We start from the raw sequence: 18164 nt of genomic DNA, 5'->3' as shown, positions 1-18164 counted from the left end.
CCCTCCAGCCGCCCCTCTCGGGGCAAGGCGCTGCGCCGTCCTGGGCCAGGGGCGGGGGAGCTTGTTTTTGTGGGCGGGGGGGAGGGGGGGCTCCGTTCCCCGGGGCTGGGGAAGGGGCAGGGCACCGATCCCCTGAGCGGGGGGCAGCGGGAGGGTGCCTGAGTCGCACGGATGCAGCCGGCCGGGCATCTTTTCGGCTCTGCCACACTGGGCAGGAGAGAGGCGTTTGCTGACTGAGGCATTGGCTGGGACCGCTTCCTTCCAGAGGCAGGTTCATGGAGCAGCTTCTACGGAATAGGCTGAGCTGGTGTCAACAATCTGAAGTACGTCTTCAGCGCTAGGTTTGATGACAGTCTGGGGGAATGAATTGAACTGATCATCACCATTTAAAAAACAACAGCCCCAGAGCATCTGGGCTGGCTGGTGGGACCTTCATCTGCCTTGCCAGGAGTGGAAGCAGGGCCGCTCTGCAGTTCAGGCCCTGAAGTGAGGAAGTTTTAAAACACCCACAATATAACGCTTGTGGGAGAAGCCCAGCAGCTCACGTTCACTCCCGCAGCTAAGGAACACGGCCACGCTTCCAGTTTAACGCTGCTGGCCCAGACACTGAAACCAGCCGAGGACAAACTCGGTTTACAACACTTCCCTCCTTCTCTTGCGAGGGAGAGGCTTTCCCAACTTCCACACAAGCCATTTTTCGTAGTGTCCAACCCGTGCCTTTCCCAAACCAGCCGCCTGCATTTGATTGTGCTAGTGCCGTCCTCTGTGTCCAAACATGTCACCCCCCCCCCCCGCCCTCGGATTAATGCAGATCTCTGGGAAGTCCCAGCACCCCATTTTCCGCCTCCCCCCCTCCATCCACGTTAAAAAACCTCCAGCCCAAAGCCTGGGGTTGAATAATCCAGCCCTGGAGCTGCCTGGCTAGAAGTAGCCGGCGTCGTGGATTGCAGAGAAACCGCAAGAGAAGCCAAACTGCGAAGCGATCAGCAAATTAATGGGAAAGTTTGAGAAGGCCAAAGAGGCCGTCAGCTGTCAAAACTTATTTTTCCCTCTCTAGTCACCGAGGAGGCAGCAATGGGGACTGCACCAGGGCTGGTGTCATTAGGACAGCCTCCCGCTCGAAAGCCCACAGCCAAAGAGGCTGCGAGGGTAAACAGATGTTCACTCCAAATTCTAATCTGACTCTTAGGAACCAATAACCCGCATTAACCCACATGAAAACAAAAAGTGCACACTTGGCTCGGCCCAAATTAACAGCGGCTTGTGAAGGCGGACTGCAACGCGGGGCGGCGGGAGGAAAACAAAACAAAAAAGGGAGGTGGGGGTGGGATATAGTCGGGGGGGGGCGGGGGGAGGAGAGAAAGAGACAGATCCTGGCCCGAATTTCATCCCCTAATCGAAGGAGATAAGAGGTTTAATTCATTTAGCATACGAACAACCTCGGAAAGTGATTCCCATTCTGGGCAGAAGCACAGAGCCCTCCTGTTTACACTGGCACTTGTTATCATTTTAACCGGATTATTCACAAGGTGGATTTTGTAACCTATCGGGTATTCTCTCTGCACTGGTCAGTAAAACGCCCGCGTCTCTCTTCCGAACAGCGCCAGCGGCAGCAGGAGCAGCTCTGGAGCCGGGAATCTCTCCTGGCCCCACTTCGCTGGATTGGCATTAGGCAGTTTTAAGATGGGGTCTATGGCGACTCTGAACGAGCAGGACTATTGCACGGCCAGTTTCCCCCGCAAGTGCAAGCGGAGCCACTGAGAAACTTCGCAGTAACTTTTCCCCAGGCCTTGGCGGGCGCAGATTTGAGCTGTGCGTTCTAGTGTGCGCGGTGTACTTTTCTAACTGAAGCATGGTTTATATTTTCTTGTAAAACATCTCTGACACTCTGAGGCATAAACCTCCTGCATTGGTTTTTTTTCAGGTCTCCCAACTTGTCGAACAGACTGCCTTTTGTTAGGGATCCCCTTGCAGAAGAGGGTTTGTTTGCTGCTGGAATGATCTGAGCAGGTGAATACAGGAATATGGCGTTTCATGTAAAAAGTGGAACTTTTTGTCTGGTTTGGTTCTACACCTATATATATATATATATATATATTAAAACTTCAGCTCTCTCTGAGTTAACAAAGAGCTTTGATCTGGCCCACTGAGCTGTAAAAGGCAAGCCACTGCAAAGGAATCGTTAGGTTAAGAAAACGACACAATGTTTGTAGTTATGAAAATCTTTGACAAAGTAGCAGTGACCAGAGATCTGATTTGCAAAATCTGTATGTGAACAGGAACAGTCTCCAAAAGAGAGATTCGAACCTTCTTGGACAAAACATTACTTATATCTGGGAAAGTTTTAAAAAAATCACTTCCATTGCTTTTTAATTTCCCCCCAAAACTCTATTTTTGTGTCTGAAGGTGGACATTGTATTTAGACTGTTTCGTTTTAGGTAGGAAGCTATTGGATTTGCAGATAATTTTTTATAAATTCATTAAAAATATTAAATAACCTTACCCCATTCCCCAAACAATCAGAGGTAATAAACTTCACACTGGGAAGAGAGGACAGCAGCAGTTAACGGTAAGAAAGATTCAGCTTTTATTGAAAATTTATATATGACTCAGTATTGTAATAAATAAACAACAGTTTTCACAAAAATGAGAGCAATGTAAGCGAGGGGAACATGAACTGGGAGGGGATTTGCACACAATGGCAGAACAGACTTTAATAGGTACAGAATAAATATGAACAGCGTTCTGGAGCCAATGCAGAGATCCAACAAAATGGAGAAGGGAACAAAACTAGATGTAATAAATAATTATAAAAAATGGCATAGCCTTTAATGACAAAATGTTTCTGTAAACTGATGCACTTCAATTAGCTCCATCTCACATCACATCTTCAAATCACAAGGCTCTTTTCAAACCATATGTTAAGGAACTGGTCTCTGAGCAAATCAGACAGTCTTAATTTATATTATACTTACAATAAAATGTAAAACGCTGCTGAAATAAACACTGGTAAATATAGCACATTTTAATAACTGGATTGAATCTGATCTAACTATAAAATTTAGATAGCTTATTAAGTATTACATATGGCAGGACTAGATGAAACCATTCAAAATGATTTTTGTTTTCTATTTTCCCCTCTATAATCCTATTACAACAAAAACATATTTATTTCAAAATTCATTCCTCCTCCAGCTAAAGAAATCCTGACAGACATTTTTTTTTCTCTTAAACATTTCTGATATCACCACCACAACAATGTTTCTGTGCAAATCTATTTAACAGAATTTCAACAAGATGACTAAGCTCACAAGCAAATCATAGTACAAAGCTAGTTTGGAATAATATTGCTTGAGTGGAAAAAAAAACAACAAAGCCAGAAAACAATGCAGTATAGAGCTGGCCTAACAAAAGGGTAAAAGTTTTAAAGTTTTTGAAATATTGAATTGTATAATTTGTTTTTTCAGTCTTGGGGGTCAGTATTTTAAAAACATAAGAAAGGTCTGGACTGTAAAATGCATCTGCTCCAGGAAGGCCAGTCACTGAAGGACACATTTCTCTTCTTTCTTGGCCATCTTGCCTTTGTTTTGTTCAAGAGTTCTTTCCAAATGTTCATCTTCTTCTTCGGCCCTGAAAAACAAACCCAAGGCACAATTATTGCCCATTTTCTGTCTAAGGACATACAATCTTCCATTACACCACCCAGTCTCTCTGCAGGGCTAATTTGCTAAGGAATCTGGATACTGAGCACCACTCTAGGTTAGATGTGATAGCAGTATTTAGTTTGAGGACTGGGCTGTAGTGATGGACTGATTTTCTTTAAAATGGATCATCATTAACAAACCCCAGAGTTCATGTTTCACACTGGATCACAACAGAGAACATGCAGCCTTTGTTTACTGAACTTTCCTCAAACGTTAACTGTCCAGATGATAGAGACAAAACAAATCCATTCATAGAAAAGTCAAAATGTCTCTAGAGGATTTAAAAATAACAAGGTGTCAAACTTACTGTTTTTCTTGGGCGTCCAAATCTCTGACCAGGGCATCACGTTTATTAACGAGAATAACGAGTTCATCCAGCAAAAGCTGCTCTCGCCTTTTCTGGGCTTCAGTCTTTTGCCAATCTGAAAAGCATAAATAAAACAATAAAATCCCCCAGAAATATGTGGTTTAAAATCTTTTTGATCTAAACTTCTTTATGATTTAAATAAATGGGTGTCAGATCTTTGGCTTTAGCAATAAAGCAGATTATTCCTTTCTGTGGCCCAAAAGGTGTGTAGAACTTTAATCAGGGATCACATTTCACATTTCTGTGAATTTGTGTAAATCAAAAATATCAAGTTATTGAAGATTGCATTTGACTTCATACATTATTATTTCATAAATCGTTGCCATAATATGTATACATTTCTACATAAACAACAAATGTCTATACTAGATTTGGCGATATTATTCCAAGACACCTAATTTCTAAATATCTCACAGAACTTTTAACCTAGGCCTGGACAGACTGAAATCAGTTTATAAATAGCAATTTAAAAATAGAAACAAATGGAATCATCTCTATTTTCTTTTCTTTTCTTTTCTTTTTTCTTTTCTTTTCATTTGTTGTTTGGTTTTATCTTATTCTACAGATCTTATTAGCTCTGGCCTTGTTTTCTGTGAATATATTGGGTGGGGAAAGGAACACATTTGTTTCCGAAACTGGCAAAATTAAGTGAACCAAGAAATATTGTAAGAACTTTTCCTAATCTACAACGTAACTCCACCTCCGCACAAATAGCATATTCTTTGCTAATTTCTTGTTTGGCATATCTTAGCAGTTGGAAGTATCTCACACTGGGTACCATATGCTTCACAATAACTTTAAAAGTAGGTATCAGTTAATTAGTATTTTTCTTTGAAGTAAAAATATATTTGCTAGACAATATTATGTAGCACCTCTCTCCATAGCAATGTAACCAGTTTGACTATTCGCGTGATGGCTAAATCCAAGGCTCTTTGCTAAATGACAATTACAGATTTGATTTTGAAATTATTTTGTTGCACAAGATTGGGTAGTGTCTAGTCCCTCTCCCAGTGCACTAATCTTGTGCATGTTTACATCCAGAGGACTCCAAAGGAACATTTTTGACCCCGTTTGCTTCTTTTGCATGGTCTTTGTCTCTCTTTTAACAGAGCAGTATCTGCATTTCATAAAAAGAAGGCAAATTTAAGACTGAAGCATGCCTGAAGTCCAAGCCAAATGCTCTCTAGCCAGACTGTAAGGGCTTGTAGCTGTCAATCAACCACCAGTCTACCCCGCCTCCCTCATTAGGAAAGTAAACAATGAAAAGAAGGAGAAGTAGATGATGTGGGAGATAGCAGAACAAATGAGGACCAGGAGGGTAACAGGACACCAGCTTAAAAATGTCCATAACCACGGACTCAAGCAGTGTCCTCCCCCCTGTGCACTTTCCAAAAAACAGAGGAAAGAGAGGGTGCAATCCTTTTGGATTTCTCTCTTCTCTCTCTATTGCCCTGGGCAATCATGTTAAAACTCACATGGCTGGTGCTTATTCAGATAAACCTAACAATGCACACCAATGGTTACCATGTGAATCTTCACAAACCACACAAGAATGTGCTGGTTCAAATCCCCCTGACCCCCCTCCAAAGCAAAATTTATTCAAGACAGCAAACTGCTCAGAAGCTTTATGAAAGCAAGTGGTGCTAGAGGGAATTTGGTCTTGTATTTACAAATTAAAAATTAGATGCATCATCATGCAATAAAGGTTAGAACAGCAGCAAAGAGCCAGGAATGTGTAACCACTTTTATCATTCTCTTGCATGCTGTCGGTGGACATGTATACCTAAATCAACATAGGTGTACGTGCACATACTAACATGCACACACACAAAATACAAACAGAGACGTATATATACATATATATATATATATATATATATATATATATATATATTCAACATAAGCAAATGTACATAATGGCATTTCATAAATGGGCAAGAACTTGAATATAGTGACACTATGTCCCTTTTCAACACATGTACATGGCAGGAGGCCTGCAGACAGTTCTCACTGCTTATTTTTAAATGATCTGTTTCTTATCACCCATTCTTATGGAAGCTAATTTTCCAGGTGGTAACCAAATCAATTTGTCTTGTAATTTATCATCTTCACCTTCAGCCCAGCCCAAACATGGTGCACAAAACCCCTGCCTTTTAGTTGCTAATGTAATACATACTCTTTTGACTTCCATTGACATTTGCCCCCTCCTAGTCTTGCACATTTCAGGAAGGGCTGCTTCAATTCATCTTGTTAAAAAATCCTGCCTTCTACACCTCAAACTCAGAACAGGCTCTTCATGAAATCACATGGTATTAAATGTAAAAATTAAATACTAGCATAAGTAATATCAACTCACTAAGAGAAACCAGTCTTACAAGTAAGTATATGTCATACAATATCAGTGATGCGACTACAAACAAGGAAAAAAGGCATACAGTTCAGAATTCCCAGTCTGTTCACATACCCTCCAACCCTGCTCCAACAGCTAGCCTAACTTATCCATGCTTCTGATTACAACCTTGCTGATCTCAAGGTTTCTCCAATATTTTGACACCTGAAGATCCAGATAAATGAAGGAAAGACCTGAAAAGCACCAGTTCTACATGGGTTTGATCTATCTAATATTTTACAGTTCTGCCTTAGCTGACAGTCTCAGTTTTTTAAAACATTCTTATTTTTCTGAATGTTAGAAGCAATTTTCTGTATTCTCTTATGTGTGCAGACAGAAGCCAAAATATTTGAGAACTACTTTCACTGGAGGTTTGGTATGAACTACTTTTCCCTCTGTATTGTTCCTACTTAGATATTGATATAGTAGACCACAGCGCATAGCACTGTGTGGTATATAATGTCTTATGAGACATTCATACCTAGAATTAAACAGATTTTTTGTTGTTGTTACAGTAGAAAGTGGTGTTTGTGAAGATGCAGTGCAAAGATTAATTAGCACAAGTACACAATTGCCTTGTTGAGTTCGCTTAATTAACTTGTATACATTTTCTTGGAAAGGAGACCATCTTAATTTCCCCCTTAGAAGTAAGTATAATTAAATAGCAGTTTATTAGTAAGAGAGGAGTTTTTTGACAGATTATTTGGTCAATATTATTTTATATCATATTGAACTGGGAGTTTGTTTTATACAGCAAAATATCCAACCAAACTTATCTCCCTCAGCAAAACCAGCTTTCAGAGAGAACACAAGCGTCAATATATTAAAAAGCAAGGGCATGCAAGTTTGGCTTCTACCTGTTGTAAATTTTAAGACAGGATTACCTATAACACCTGTCATATATAGTTACCAGCACTGACTACAGCACAGGGAAACTACAATGTAGACTGTGATTAATGTGAAGATTCCAGAATAATACTGTTATAAAAACCACACTCTGGATAAAAATAGGATTAAGCTCTGATGCTGTATATGAGCTAAAAGTGTTGAAAGCCAAAGACCCCCATGCATTCCCTTGCAATGTGTAGTTTCAAATTACATAGTTTGTTAAATTCAGATTGAAATCCAAATGTCTTCAATTATTCATCTACATGGACTGTATATTGTTTTCTTTTTAGTTGCTTAAACTGATAATTACTTTGAGAAAACAGGCAGACTATTCCAACAGAAACACTTTAATAGGAATGGTCTAAAGTTCTTCTAGTAAAACCTTCAACCTTGCCACTATAATAAATAAGCCTAGCACTTTGATGAAAATTAACACTAGTTTTGTAAAGAGCACATTGGGGGATTGCAGTCAAGTCTTATCTTTAGTTCCAGTCAACTAGCAATCCTGAAAGAGTTTGCATCATCATCAGAGCAGGCCATTTGATAGGATTCTACTGCTGAACCTAATCAATCTATGGAATACTGTGGCTGTGCTGTGTAACAAAGCTAAAATAGATTTACAAATGGGGTTTTAGGGGATAAGCTCCTCCACAGGATTACAAATTGATTTTAAATATAAAAAGCTTATCATATAAACCATAACTACAAAAATAGTGAACCTATGCATAAATCCTTTTAGAAGAGCACCCACTTCAAACTATAAGCCAAGAATAAATCAAGATGTACAAAATCCTAAAGAAGATCCATTTCTTGGGCAGAAAATGAACACACTACCCCAAGATGTGCAAAAATGAACTTATCTTTTCTAAGGAGGCATTAAATCTGGGGAAAAAAGGAAAGGTAACTGAAGTGTGTTTAAGTCTAAGGTATCCTGCTACTCAGCTATGGATGCAGAAAAACCCAAGCTCTCAAACGCATACCTTGTTTACATGGGACAAACTGGTTCTGAATAGATGAAGTATATTCTCATCTTTGCATGCTAAACCAAACCAAGTAAGGTATATTCCCTTCAGCATATTATGATTCTATACAACTATTTCAGGCCCTTCTTGGGATGAGCATTTCCAGCTTCAAATTCACTTATAACTATATGAATAGCTTGTTGCTATAAGCAGGCAGGACTTTATTCTCCCTTTCTTATCTCTGCTGGTAAATGGGGAAAAAAGTATGCCTTTTTTTTTTTTTTTTTTAAACCACTGTTGGCCATTCATGTGTTCTGTGTGAAGTGCTTTTAACACTCCAAAAGGCTATTCAACTGCATATGCATCCATTTTAACAGTTGGCTAAGAGGACACTGTCTCCACATCACTGAACACTATAACGGTCAGCACCTCTAAACTACGGTACTGCCCACACACTGCTCAGACTAGCAGGGCAGGCCGATGGCCAATAAACTGCCTTTATCTACAATCAGCAGGCTGCTACCTTTTGCAAGTCTCTTTTTTCCCTATCATCAACTAGCTAAGTAAATTGTTTGATAGATTTTTAAACAGCAGAGTCATGGGTGGAAGAGTTAGAGCAATTTACCAAAACAGTAATTATCACCTCTCAAAGACTAGTTTTTTTAAATACCAGTTTGAATCAGAACATTGCCACTAACAATCACGTTACACACACATGCACACACACACTGGCACCAACTGCTTATTAGCAATGAGCTAGGTTGCCTCTGTGATACATACTGCATTGCACTTCTCATTTACGCAGAGTAACTTTCTAATTTCTTCTGCAGTCAACCTTACTACAAATATCCATTTTGTGCTATTGTTTTTAAAATCTTTAATATTTGAAATGAAGCATAAACCAGGTCTGAAAAGCTTTAAAGCACCTACATATACTTCCAGAGTAAATTTTTCAAAACTATATTTTCAAAACTATATTTCAGTATCTTGTAACATACTTATAACCTCAATCATCATTTTATCTGAATAGCTCCTTCTTCTGATGGCTGAGAGATATTGCAAAAGTTCGTAAGAGAACAATAATCTGAATACAATTCAAAATTCTAAAACATAAGATTAGTGTAAACAAACATATTGCTTTTCTTGAAAAATCCTGTATATTGTATCATTACTAAAATAACAAGTAGATCTGATCTTTCTGATGACTGGAACCCTTTGAAATTTTAACTTTTTTAAAAATCAGGATCAGTGTGTGATTTGTCATATTCTGTAAGGCATTCAAAGGCTTCAGCTCTGAAGTCCCCAAAATAAAAAAATTAAGGGACATTATAGTATAATTTATGCCCAATACTTATTTTTTGTTTAAAAGGATTTTAATTTGTTTTTAATATTTAATTTTCCATTAACTGTCAGTGTACATTTTTTAACTCAGATTTTATTCAAGCACTGAGCCTTACCAAAGAATACAGTAACAGACTGATAGATATGGAAAAGCTACCTGACACCCCATGTCTTTCTCCTACAAACTTATGCTTCCAGTGAAGTCGCTAAACTAATTAGAATTGATTTATTATGGATCAGGTACCTTATCAGGTGAAGAAAGAAATTACCATGGACAGTCAAAGGGCTAAGAGGTCAATATAGAATAGCAAAATCAATTTGCATTGATTAGACAAAAGGTCCATTTTACAGAGCCCAAAGGATTAACTTTTAAGCAAACATCTTTGAACTACAAGACAGCATTTGTGACTGAGAGGTATAAGTAGAGCAGTATTATAAAACACTTAAGATATTTAAATAACAATTTTATGTAAGCAATAGTTTAAGCTATCTGGATGTTTATTTTTATTATGAATCCTCCTTAGGATTATTGTACAATTCATTTAAAAGCATTATGGAAAGTATGAAATAGTTTCACTTATCCCCGATGTCAATCTTTCCCTGAGTTTTCATTCAGGTAAGGTGACTAGACTCTAGAGAGCAACAGAGAGAATGAAGAAAATATGTGCAATGGATTGCACTAACCCTGACTTTGTGTGTGATGAAATATTTACTTGACACATGTATAATATGTTATCATGAGGACTGAAGAGATTTTTTTCCCAGTGAAAATATTGCTGTAAAAATATTGAAAATGTAGAAATAAGGAATCTCATGTATGAGTCATCCCTTTATGGTAAGCAACATCACTGTATCAAAACTAAGATTACTTTGCTGTAATAAAAATAATAAAATGTAAAAATACAGTGTGCTTTTTTCCCCTCAATGCTTTTTCAAATGTATTTTAGTAAGATCTGTTTCTGATCTTGCTTTCTGAATCCTACACTTGAAACATTTTCTTTGCACAAAATGTATGGATATGAGTAAAGACCTACAGTAGCTGTTGCACACTGTAATTTTTAATTATATGTGATAGCTGACTCCATTCTCAGGTGAGCCTTCTTATTGGCCTTCCTGATAAGTAATTTCATTTGTTAATATTGCTTACCTTCAATAGCAAGCATTGCTCTTAATTCTCGGTTCAGCAGTTCGTACCGCCTTTCTAGGTCATGTTCTTTTTCCCTAGGCAAGTTGCAAAAGTTCATCAATATGTTAATTACTAAATCATTAAACACTTAAAAGAACCTTTAACTTACATTGATTTTAGGACTCATAACTGACTTTTCTCTTCAACTTTAAGCTACTCCAAACAAACGATACACAAACTTAAAACCTTCCTCAGGTAGAATATTCAGTAATGATGCTTTTTTCATTTTCTATAATATCTGTTTTTCTGGATTTAGTTTAAATCTCTTGTACTATTGTATATAAATGGTAAATATTCATCCTTGGAGCAGCTGTTGTGCTATGTCCTAAATATAATACATTCTCTCCTATCTAAAGAACAATTCAAGATTCAAACAATCAGCAAGATAGTATGAACACTTAAAGTATTATCCCATGTAAATTCTGACCTAATGCATATAGAAAATTAGACACAGGATTAGAGAGCTTAATTTTTGAGGTGGAATCTTCTATCAAGTTGAGACATGGAAAGAAATTCATGAACATACAACTCATTTCACTATATTACAAAGGAAGCGTGCACGTATCTACACTAGGTGGCATACTGAAAGAAAATCATCAGTAAACTGAGAAAAACTAGAAAAGAAATGATGACCCCAACAGGTCAAATGCCAGTCTAATAATGAATGGTATTTATGCTTTCTCTCTTCCTCTATGCTCCTAATAACTGTGCCCATTTCTGAAGCAAGTTTACATGTCTTTATTATACAAATCTTGCTCTGCATTGCCTGTGGTAACATTGCTTTATCTGAGCTTCACTAATATGTTTTTTCCACACTTCAACATTGCTAACCCAGTGAGTGATCTAATATTATTGACTAGAGCAAATATCAATTTTCAAACTTATCAAAAATCAAACTTTAATTTCATGTTTTTTCCTGAAACTAGATTTTGTATGTTGTATTTGAAGTCCAATTCAAGTATATTTGCATATTTCTATAAGGTAATTTTATTCTACTGCTTTGAAAATATAAATGCACTTGCTATTTCATATTTTTTCACAGCTCTCACTAATCTTGCACCATTGCATGCTTTGCATTTTCGTATCTGAAATATCAGAAAGACAAGCTACTTGATACGTACACAAATCACACATACTTTGCATCTTTGAGGAAACATTTTGACATTTAATGGAAATAAAGCAAAAAAGTTTAGCATCTATATTCTAAGTGAACATACTGATAAATCAACTTCTTGTAACAAGCTCAGCCATCCATACTTACAGAAGAGAAAGCTGATTCATTCTTCTGATTAAGGCATTTTTCTTATTAACCAACATGAACCATTCCTGCATCATAGCTTCTTCTTCTTCGGTGTTCCTTCCTATAATATAAGCACATTTGTTATTTATATTACATTTCACAAGATGGACAACATCAGTACTGATATTTTGAACACGAGATCTCTCATATTAGTGGGCACTAAAAGGTAATTTTTCAAATGTTAACGATAACATAAGATTAGACTTCAAGACCTGCAGCCTAACATTACTGAACTATCACAAGTCAATCTTTTAAAGCTGATATTCTTCAGTATATATATATATATATATATATATATATATATATATATATATTAGTGTCTCTTAACATACTCATTGATCATATTAACACTAAGTACATTTGGAAGAAAAACTGTACTACCTTTAAACCCTCCCCAGAGGTAATATGGTCATAAAAGAGGTGGAAAAAGAACAAAACATTATTATAGATGAAATTAACTTCATTCACCTAAACCCAGAGTATTCATGCTCCATGTGGGTGAATTGCACAGAGTAGCTGGGGTGGTGAAATCCAGCCCACAACCCTTGGCCAGTGAGCCGGGCAACCACACAGCCTCCCTACACTTATGGCTGCTATAGCTTCTCCTCACCAGGGCCCAGAGCCAATCCTCACTGAAGTCAAAGTCTCCACTGACTTTAACAGGAGTTGAATTGGGGTCCAGTCGCCTAGAGTACTGGAGTCACGGCACATGCACATATTTATGGATATGTGTTCCCAGTCCACTCCCGCTGTGACTCATCCCAGGCAGGACCAGCACAGAGACCCTTTCCATGATGAGTAGGGGCTATCAAGGCATTACTGTGCGGTTGCTCCACCAGCAGGCAGCTCATGTGCAGCACTCATGTGAAACTAAAGTGGTGGAGAGCATCTTGTGCTGTCTCTCTGCACCACAGGTGAATTTCTCTCCCTCTAAGTTAGCAGGAAGTTCACAGATATCCAGGAAGTTCACAGCTTCCATTTGTGGTAACCTGTCAGCTCCTGTCTTTCTCAAAATTAAGCTGAAGGATATATACATGTTACTGGCATGTAAACCTAATTAATTTTAACCTTAAGATATGCATAATTCGGGAAAAAGCTTTGCCTACTGGCTACAATAAAGGAGTAAAGTCAGGAATTTGGGGTTCTTTTCCCAGCTCTGCCATTGATTCACTTTGTGACCTTGGGCCTGTTTCCCATTTGTAACAGGAGGATAACACCTACATCATATGAGTGTTGAGGATTAATTCATCATGTTTGTAAAGTGCTTTACAATCTCTGATAAAAGATGCTATATATCAGGGGAAGGTGTTGTTATATTAACTTCCAGTCACAGGGCACTAGTTGTGGAGAACAGCGTGCGTACAAAAGAAGCTGGTAAGGTACCAGAAAATACTGTGAGCTTTGCTCTAAGAGGAAAACCCCAATTTCTGGGTGTTAACATTTGTATCATAGCTGATTCTTCAGCATAACTGCCTATCTTTCAAACATTCCCAAACAACAGGCAAATATATGGACTCAGATCTGTGCAAGGAGCTGCCCTCTTCACATGGCTATTCCGCTGCTGCATGGAAAGGAAAGTCAGCTGCCTTCATGGCACTGTTTGCCTCTCCCCTCGCCCCCCACCCTAGGTAGCCCAATGGATCTGGAATCCACACAGGGAGAAGAGTGGACAAATCAGGGACAGAGCTGACGGGAACACATTTTGGCTCCATGTTGTTTAGACAGAAAAGGTGATACAGACTAGGCTCTATTATCTTTTTCCTCTGGGCACCTCCCTCAGGTTCATCTGTGACTTAAAGTAGTTCCTGGTTGATGCTGCTCCACTGAAGCCATGCTGATGAGTCTAGGTATTGCTGGTGGAGGAAGGGCAGGACAGAGCTAGTGCTTCTGCAGGCATGTCCCCTACCTGCCACGGATACCTGAGGTGGGATGGCCCAACAGCTTTTTCTCAGCAGAGAGGGGAAGTTCCAGTCCATGGGTCAAGAGGGGAGTAACTTTGCCTTGTAGAGATTTCTCCCCTCAAAACCTCCTCCCCAGGGTTTTTCTGCAGGACGGGTTGAGGCCATGGCTGCACAGCATTTACAGCACTATTGCCTGGCTCAGAATTCCCCCACAAGAGTTTTAAGACTATAAGGATGTTTTGTCATAACAAAAAACAGACCAGAGGAACTGCTGCATTGCCCAGCTAGTGGGGGTTCCTGCTGCAAGACTTAGACTGTACTCGCTATTCCCAAAGAAGACAATCTTCTCCTGAACTGCACTGAATCAGCTGACTTTCTTTTTATGGGGGACAGGAGTATGGTGAATTCCTTTTTTATCCTTACAATTCATCAATTTCTGCCCTCCAGCACAGGATTTGATTCCCCCCATTATCATACAGGTAAACAAGTTCTCATAACTAGCTACACAGATGGCAATATTTAATTGATTAATTCATTCATTGTTTAGAAAGTGCTCCGGGATCATTGGATCAAAGGTGCTATCACAAATACAAGTTGGCATTCTAATGGTCGAGTCTGCAACCCTTTTCAACGAACACAGAAAATAGGGTCATAGAAACACTTCAATGGAGCTTCACCAATTTACACCAGCTGATAATTTGGCCCTTAGTTTTGTACCATGACAAACATGCTAGAGTGAAATCATAATTTAAGATGCTTCTTCTTTGTACTAGCTTAGAACTTCTAAAAGTAAATGAAATTAGCTACAGGCTACAGCATAGATTCAAACAAAGCTAGGGAAAAGCTGTATGTGTCAATTTAGAGCCCAACAAAAACAGATGCACATCTTCAGTATTTTTATGCTTATGTTTCAGTGTATGAAGTATTCACAGATTTTTTTTTCAGTGAGTCAACAAAGTCTTTACTGTTTTACAGTATTTTTAATCCGTGATTTACGGCAGCTGTTTTTGTATTCACTTTGGACCATGTGATGCCCTGACACTGGTCATGTGATATCGGCTGCGATAGGCACAAATCCCTGGGCAGCAACAAAAGAAGAAAGAGTAAAAAGAAAAAGCTGAGAAAAAGCTTGCAATTTGGAAAAAAGCCAATTGTACCCCAGTGAAGGCCTTTTTGATCAGTGAAATAACACGTGTGCAATATTAATAGCAGTAGATTGTGATATCTGATTTTTTTGACCAAGGGCTTTTAAATTCTTGTACATACAATTTAAAAGATACTTCACACATGAGCAAGGTAAGATACATGACAACATAAATAATTTTAAAATTGCTATTCTCAAGCAACATAATACTACTAGCTAATTTATTCAATTTAGCACTATTTTCTTCAATGGGAGAGGGCATACAAAATACTTTCAATGAAGAAAAACTGAATGCTAATACAGCAGTGTTATTTGAAAGTTAAATTTACACTTACTATTTCGAAATAAAAATAAAAACACAGATTTTCCTCACCCACAATTTCACACTTCCATTTAGTAAAACAGTTCAACTTCTTATGGCTTTGTTTATTTTCCAAGCTTAAAGGATTATTTAAATCATTCAAGTAAATTGTTTAAAAATTCAAAATATGAAAATATCCACTTTGCTCTCTGGAGAAACAATACAACACAGATTATTTAAATGAACTGAAAAACATGTTTGAGAACAAATCGATACTGTGTGTGCAAACCCTTTATCTGAGCCAGTACAAGATGATGGAAATCTATAAATGCCGCACAGATCTTCAACTTAAAATTGTTTTTTCTCTAATACATGCATTGCACTATTGTTTTAATTTTTTTTTTTTTTAAGAAAAAAAATTCCCAACCCTTTTAAAGCTAGAAAGTTGGACCATTACAAATTAATCCTGACTTTAATAACTGGTTAAAGACCCCTTCAGCTTTATAAGTAACAAAAAATATTAAAGCCTGTGATCACAGCGAGCTTTTCTCATTTCTCCTCTAACCATTTGTTATTTAATCCAATACTAGTAATCCAATTTGTCCATCAGACTTTTAAAGGGCAGAATGCAACTTCCCCAGCTTAGACACTTTTCAAAGTACAATATATTTTTCAAATGAATGCTGGATGTTTCATTTTTTCCCCAACTGTTCCTAGCTCTAATGTATGAGGAAAAAAAGAACAAGATGAACATTGTTCATACTGATTAAGTAAGAGCTCATTAAAGAGCTGTCAGTGCCGTACTTTGAATATGCATGAAGCATATAATCAGATCTAGTACCGTCACTAGAGGAGAATACGGTAAGTACAAAGGATTGATTTAATTACTTAGAGTGGGCTGTGGTGGTAAAGCAGTCTTGTTAGCACAAAAAGAAAAGGAGGTTGTATTCTGGCACAGTTAGGAGAAAAAGGCAGTTTTAGCTTCTGCCACAATACCTAATTTCAGGATAAAGCACTTTACGTTGTAGTTTAAAATGAAGACAGTCAGTATTCTAAAAAGCCCAGAATTATTTTGTTTAACCTCACCTGGCTAACTATCTAGTAGAATGTATTCTTTTTAACACAATTACAATTATACCTTTTTATCCTATAGGTACAATAATGACTCCTGAAAAAAAGTCTTAAAATAAGACTCTTTAGTGCTGCAACCATCACATGCATTCATAATGCAGAGTAAGTGACTGAAAGATGCAACAAGCAAAACTAAGAGAACAGAGAAAGGTTCACATGTCTTTTAAATTAATTATAAAAAGCCAAGACAGCTTTTTAATGCCGTATTTTAATACTGGACATTTTGTGATGAGAATTTTTGATAAAATTTTTCTAGTTTCTTTAGTTTTTAAATCAAATTCCTATTTTATTTTCCTCTAGGAATCTAGGAGAATTCTCTCACATCAGCTCTCTCAGAACCATTTTCTTATTTCATTGTCTGCTTGAGTGGTGAAGGATGCATGTTCTATTCTTCTTTTCACTTGACTTCTACCAGATCCCTCCTCAATGATAGGAATGATCCGATACCAAGAATGCAACAGTGAAGACCCAAATCCTATCGTCAGAAACAGAGACAATTCCCATTGACTTAAATTTTGGTTCTGCAGTGCACTGTAATATCGCTGCATGACATTCAATAAAGCCTGTAGCAAAAAGTTTAGTGATTTTGTCTAACAAGCCAGGAGCCTGATGACCCCTCTCACCTCCCAAAATATTGCTCACATCTTTTGGTTAATCTCATGCACCAAATTATTACTTTAATTGCTGCTATTTAATAATGATTGAGGCCTTTTTCTTCTTTCATCTGTACCGTTTCTGAACTACAGATACATTACAATTTGTTGAGGACAGTGCAAATGAATAAGTGGCATAATTTTATGTTGTATAACTTGAATGTGGATTTATAAAATGTCATTTCCATTAAATACTACCAGGTTTACTCCTAGGCTTTGTAGTGTAACTCATATGCTCATCACTTGTTAAACATTTTAATAAATAGTAGTCGGATATATAGTTAGGCTGAATGAAAGTGAAAGCACCATTTCCCCCCCTACTAAACAAAAAACCAAACACTTTAAGATCAACCAGCGAATTGCACAGATATGTACCAGGAAGCTTATAACCATTTAAACTGTTTGGGCACTGAGACATTTAGATAAGCCAAACCTGGATTAATTTAGTATGGCTGCACATTGCTAAGAAAATAGAGAAGAAAGTGCTACAAAACATTAGGAACGCTACTTAAATGGAAGGAAAAGTAGCAACATGTAGGGATGAGACTAGTTTACTGTGTAAATGGATGAACACATTACACATTATATCCTTTACAAATTAAGCCATCATAAATTTGTCAAGATAAGCCAATAGACTAAATTATATATATTTGAAAATCCTTACATTTAAATATATTTATCTGCTTTGCAAAAATTAATTACAACTCACAGAATATAACTAATAAAAGGTTTCTATCACAGTCCAAAACCAGCATATTCAGTCTGGCAAGAAATAACAGGTTTACAGAAATCTTTACGTATGCTGCTTTAAGCACAACTGTTTTTACATTTTATTTGTACGGCACAGTCTATGTGTTATGTTGTAATGGTTAAACACAGAAAACTCCCCATGGCTAC

General features: G+C 37.7%; 1 protein-coding gene across 13 annotated transcripts in view; it reads right to left on the bottom strand.

The window, feature by feature from the left end:
* Positions 1-2563: 2563 nt before the first annotated feature.
* The window catches only part of EHBP1 (EH domain binding protein 1), a 313842-nt gene continuing 298241 nt past the window's right edge, over positions 2564-18164 (bottom strand). For all 13 annotated transcript variants that reach the window (XM_067565220.1, XM_067565223.1, XM_067565221.1 and 10 more), the window contains 4 exons: positions 12099-12198; positions 10799-10872; positions 4012-4126; positions 2564-3630 (listed from right to left, as the gene is read on the bottom strand). In XM_067565220.1, coding sequence (XP_067421321.1) covers positions 3540-3630; positions 4012-4126; positions 10799-10872; positions 12099-12198 — 380 coding nt within the window. In that variant the 3' untranslated portion in view covers positions 2564-3539. The remainder of the gene's footprint in view (positions 3631-4011; positions 4127-10798; positions 10873-12098; positions 12199-18164) is intronic.

The sequence above is a fragment of the Emydura macquarii genome, unplaced genomic scaffold, assembly GCF_026122565.2.
Source record: "Emydura macquarii macquarii isolate MOO-44397 ecotype Brisbane River unplaced genomic scaffold, CSIRO-AGI_Emac_v2 contig_2676, whole genome shotgun sequence".
NCBI classification, from domain to species: Eukaryota; Metazoa; Chordata; order Testudines; family Chelidae; genus Emydura; species Emydura macquarii.
This window is presented reverse-complemented; position numbering and strand designations above follow the sequence as displayed.